The sequence below is a fragment of the Curcuma longa genome, unplaced genomic scaffold, assembly GCF_044706935.1.
Source record: "Curcuma longa cultivar G26 ecotype Majalengka, Jawa Barat unplaced genomic scaffold, ITB_CL_G26_1.1 contig_27275, whole genome shotgun sequence".
In the NCBI taxonomy this organism is placed as follows: domain Eukaryota; kingdom Viridiplantae; phylum Streptophyta; class Magnoliopsida; order Zingiberales; family Zingiberaceae; genus Curcuma; species Curcuma longa.
Window position 1 is genome coordinate 6,142 of NW_027433373.1, and position 4,989 is coordinate 11,130.

At 38.1% G+C, this 4,989-nt stretch overlaps 1 protein-coding gene across 1 annotated transcript; it reads left to right on the top strand.

Annotated features, from left to right (window-relative positions):
- Positions 1-390: 390 nt before the first annotated feature.
- LOC141819006 (putative 1-phosphatidylinositol-3-phosphate 5-kinase FAB1D) lies at positions 391-4,466 on the top strand. The gene is made up of 7 exons (XM_074706393.1): positions 391-604; positions 1,292-1,381; positions 1,459-1,574; positions 1,677-1,710; positions 2,196-2,906; positions 3,017-3,161; positions 3,229-4,466. Exons 2-7 carry the CDS (start codon positions 1,356-1,358, stop codon positions 3,592-3,594), a joined length of 1,398 nt encoding a protein of 465 aa, XP_074562494.1. The 5' UTR covers positions 391-604; positions 1,292-1,355; the 3' UTR covers positions 3,595-4,466.
- Positions 4,467-4,989: the final 523 nt, after the last annotated feature.

Consider the following 4,989-nt stretch of genomic DNA (forward strand, 5'->3'; position numbering starts at 1 on the left):
GCAAATTGGAAAAATCCTTTAAAATAAAGTGGGCAAAAATCTACGGAGTGCTTGAAGACTTATCGAGATAATTAATTTGAAACCATTTTGCCCAAAAAGTCCACCCTCTGACTACCAACGCCGATGCCACGCTGCTTATCCAATTGCTTACGCAACCCGACCCGCCCCTCCGCGTGCGACGTCACGTCACCCGCATCAGTGGCCGTTTCTCCTTCGTTTCGGCTGCTTCCGCGTATGTTTCGGAGGGTATGAATGGTGTACGAGGTCGTTGGTACCCGTAAGGAAAATGTTTTTGGACACTCGGTGGGCTCCACTGGAAGAAGCTTTCCTGCTTTTTCTTCCCTGTTTTGTTTTGTTTTCTTTTCTTTGCCCCCTTTATTCTTCGTTTTTCATCTACTTCCTCCTCCTCGTGCCCTCGCTCTTGGTTTTCCCTTCCTTGTTCGGAGGATTTCGAGTTCCTTCCCCTGCTCTTATTCGTTTCGGCTTGAGCGCAGAGAGCTTCGGATCGGGAGAGGCAAACCTGCCCAAGTGAAGCAGCAAAGGCAAAGGATTCCTTTAAGGCGAACAAGGGCTTCGCACCGACTTCCTGGATTTCTTCAATCCCGTAAGTCATTCTCTTCTCGATTGTCTTTGCTGTTATCTTCCTTGTGTTTTAAATGGGATAAGGGTGATTCGATATTTTATTTTTTTTAAATTGAATTTTGATTTTGGGGGTGGGCAGTATGGCTAGCACTTGAGCTTGGGAATCACGTTTATGACTTCGTGGTGATCCGAGATCGGTTTATTCGTCATGTTGGTGGATTTCGTCTTTAACTAGCTCCCCGATTATGTTTTCGCTGACTCTCTTTTCTTCTGTTTTGTTTTAATCTGTAGCTTCCAGATGTTAGATTTTATTATAGTTTTTGTTTCTGGGATCCGTTGTTTTCGATTAGTGATTTTATACTGAGTTTTCCGATTGTGTCCATCTTTTCTGGTGATTACGCTCCCAAATTTTCCTACCTGTCCTAATTATCAATATGGATCTGGGTAGATTATCATTCATCTCTTCAGATCCTGATTGACTTAGTGCTAACCGGAAGGTAGAAGGATGACTGGTGCCTGTCTTCTGTTTATGTCTTGCTCTGGGGCAAATTCTAACTCATAATTTTCAACTCAATCTCAGGTTTAAACTAAATTTGGAATTTTGCTCCACAGTTACAAAGAATTGTGTAACATATAATTTCTATTGGTTTCATTGGAGCACATCTGTTACATACAGACTTTATGATTATTTTTCATTTTCTTCTTGTAGCATATTGATTGGCGAAGAGTTTAGATCTGTTATGGTTGGATTCAGATGAATACATGTGCTAATCATGTCTCCTAAAACAGACACTTCCAGGTAGTGCAATTAATAATTTTGTCACCGGCCTTTGTTTCTTTATGGTATGAATTGAGGGAGTTTCTGCTTTCAAATAGTGAATACCAGCCACGGCACTATGAGTCCAGTCAGGGGAAGTATGGTGAAGAATCTTTAATAATGGACGGTTCACTTAGTCGTATGTCAAGCTGTGAGAGCTGGTCTTCAAGCTATGGTAAATTCTTCTTATTTTGCTGCTGTTTTTCTTTTTCTCAAAAAAAAAAAAAAAAATCAGAGATTGTCATTGAGTCGCTTGTTTTACTGGTCTTTTCTCCAGGTGATTTGCAAACCACTCTGAATGTGCAGTGCAGGTATATATGATTCACCTCTTTTGGTGCTACGCTGTCTTCTTCAGGAGCATGAAGTTTAGGAGAAAATTATAAAATGAAGTAATCATGTGCTAATTTAAATAACATGATAAACAAAAACAACTAAACCAAAAATCTAAAGTCGTGCTCATCAAGTAAAAATGTTTTGGTTTTTATATATGTTGTTATTACTCAGATATATAAACTAAGAGTATTAAATGAATTACAAGGGTACATAGAATAGTCCCTAACTTCTAGGATGCATGTACTCTAGCCTAATTTACGTTGCACATCACTTGCCTAAAAATGAGAATCAATGTTGATTACAGTTGCTAAATTATCCTGATTTCTGAGATGAATATAAAAATTGGACAAATACTATTGTTAAGGTTTGTTTTAGATAACTAGGAGAGGGAGGGAAGTAGGGGCAGGACATTTTTTTCTTTATTTTTGTATTTCTTAATTTTTTATCCACTTGGTTGATTCAGTGATGCTCATGAGCTTTCATCTCACGGGGAGAATGGCTTTAGCACCTTAAAAACTGATAAAAAACAGAGTGATTTTAATGCAAAGCCTTCACACGATGGAAGCAATGAAGGTGGTTGCAGACATCAAATTTCATCTGGAAAAAATTTATCATCCAGTTCACTGGAGAGTGCCGAAGAGGATAACAAACAAAGCAATGACCTCTTGGATGATGCTCAATCCAAAATTTCTAGTCTTGTTTTAAATAATCTAGAAAATTGCATGGATGGTGATATTCTGGCGTGGCTTCCTGATTTTGAATCAGATCCTCGCATCTGGGTACCTCCTGAACCAGAAAATATGGAGGATGATAAACCCAGCATTGCTGACAATTATGAGGATGATGAGTACAGCAATACAGAGTGGAAACAGGCTAGCTCTTTAAGCAGTTTGGATGAGCATCATGGATTCATTCAAACTTCGAGAGAAAAAAGACAAAAGGCAATGTTAGAAGCGATGAATGGGCAATTCAAGATTCTTGTTAGTCGTTTTTTGGCATCAGAAGGTGTTACTTTTTCCGTACTGGATGATGATAAAAGTTGGGTAGATATTGTTGCTACCCTATCATGGAAAGCTGCATTGCTTGTTAAGCCTGATGCTACTGAAGGGCGGGCAATGGATCCTGGGGCATATGTGAAGGTGAAATGTATAGCATCTGGTACTCCACAACAGAGGTAATATGGAGGTGGAAATTTGGTTTTATGTCTCCTTTGTGATTTTGTCTGTTATTTTGTTACTTGATTTGCAGAAACCCCTTTCTTTATTGTGAACCTCCTTATTTCAGTGAACTGATCAATGGATTAGTATTTAAGAAGAACGCTGCTCATAAGCACATGCAGACCAAGTTCAGAAATGCTAAACTCCTACTTCTTCAGGGGATCCTTGGCCACTCGGCTGTTGGTTTATCATCATTTAACTCCATGGAGCAGGTTAGATTATTAATATTTTAATTTATCATTTAAATTTTCTGCTCTGAATTTTTATAGCTCGAATCAGGAAAAGGACTATTTGAAGTCCATGACTGAAATGATAGAGGCTTGCCATCCAAATGTAGTCCTGGTGGAGAAAAATATTTCTCGTGACATACAGGAATCTCTGATTGAGAAAGGAATAACAGTGGTGTCTGATATGAAACTCCAGCGGTTGACAAGGATTTCTCTCTGTACTGGTTCTCCTATCATTTCTTGTTCTGACTTTCCATCAAACTTGATCCTTCCACAATGCGACTTTTTCCATATTGAAAGGTTTGTGGAAGAATATAATAATGCTAATGAAAGTGGAAAAAAGCCAAGCAAAACCTTAATGTATCTAGAAGGACTCCGGAAACCATTGGGTTGTACTGTGAGTATGATTTTTCTTTGATCTTCTTTTTCTTTTGATGTTCTTTGACCATTGCATCTCTTTAATCTTGAAATTGTTGACTGAGAGTCACATAGGCCATACAATTGTGAACAATCTTGGTATTTGTCTTGAAAAGGGTTTTTATTTATGCTTGTTCAATAGCATATAACACTAGTAAGCTTGGTTTGCTAATGTTAAAAATAATATATTTCATCTGCTAAATTATAAGGACAACAATGCCTCTAGTCGGAATTGACAAGAAACTCAAGCTCAGCTAGATAAATTTTTTTAAATAAAGATGCTTTAGCATAAATGAACAAGATTGAATGTAGTCAAACTTGTTGGGACCTGTGCTGGTGTGGTACAGGGGGTGAATGCCTCTTGTTGCCTACAAAGCTAGTGTTCTACAAAATATACACAGTAGAAAGTAAATGAACACTAAAAGAAATGCAAACTAGGAGACACTAGGATTTTTACATGGTTCACTATTCTCTAGAATTGCTACTTCCATGATCTATGCACATGATGCCCACTATATTTTCTTCTCTTCAGTTGAGTATTGGAAGTAGAGAAATCTCTTATAATAATCAACAAATGCATTGGAAAAATACAATAAGAACATAGCAAAATATAGGCATTGTTTGCATTAAATGGATGGTCTCTTTCGCAGTCCCTTGAGCTCCTCTTATAATCTTCATGCCGAATCCTTTTGTTTGTTGATCTAGCGACCATCAGTTGACTGCACCTTCATCACGTAGTTACTTCCATATTTGGCTTTGTTTTAACTAGTCACTAAAGTATCAATAAGCTAGACTTATCAGTAGTTGATTGATTAGTGCTTAGTCACCTGCACCAGTTGACTCTAGGATATTCTGTCTACCTCTAATAGAACTCAGGTGACTTTATTAGTTGATTCTAAAATATTCTGTTTGCTCCAAACAAACCTATGTGGACCTAGTCAGTTGACTAGACAACTTTTTGTTTGCTTGACAAGGTTTGAACCATCAATAGGTTGATCCTTATCCATCAATCGATTGACCCAATTAATACCCTAATCAAACCAAACTTAAGGTATTAAACTGGTAGTTGACTGGACATTGACTTTGACCATATCTAAGGTCGAGTCTGTCTAAGTTTGCTGTCTATCCTCAACCTCTAAGTCTTGATGTCTTCTACCATTAAGCTATGTACCTTAGATGCTTTGAGCTCTCGGTTTCTCCTTAGCCATCTTTTGCATCTTTGCTTATATAGATCTCCTCCTCGACTCGCATATTCCATGTCTTGCAGTCTCTCGGATGCACCATCCTTCCTTGACCTCATGGACCTGAAGCCATCGAGTCATCACAACCCTTGGCCGTGCCAAGTCAACATATATACGTGATAAACCTTGCACAATTTAGTACATAAGTTAAATAG

Excerpts from the sequence above, each read along its gene's own strand:
- LOC141819006 (XM_074706393.1), top strand. The coding sequence starts at position 1,356 with ATGTCTCCTAAAACAGACACTTCCAG. Across the intron at positions 1,382-1,458 it reads CCTAAAACAGACACTTCCAG|TGAATACCAGCCACGGCACT; the intron begins GTAGTGCAATTA and ends GCTTTCAAATAG. Across the intron at positions 2,907-3,016 it reads TCTGGTACTCCACAACAGAG|TGAACTGATCAATGGATTAG; the intron begins GTAATATGGAGG and ends TCCTTATTTCAG.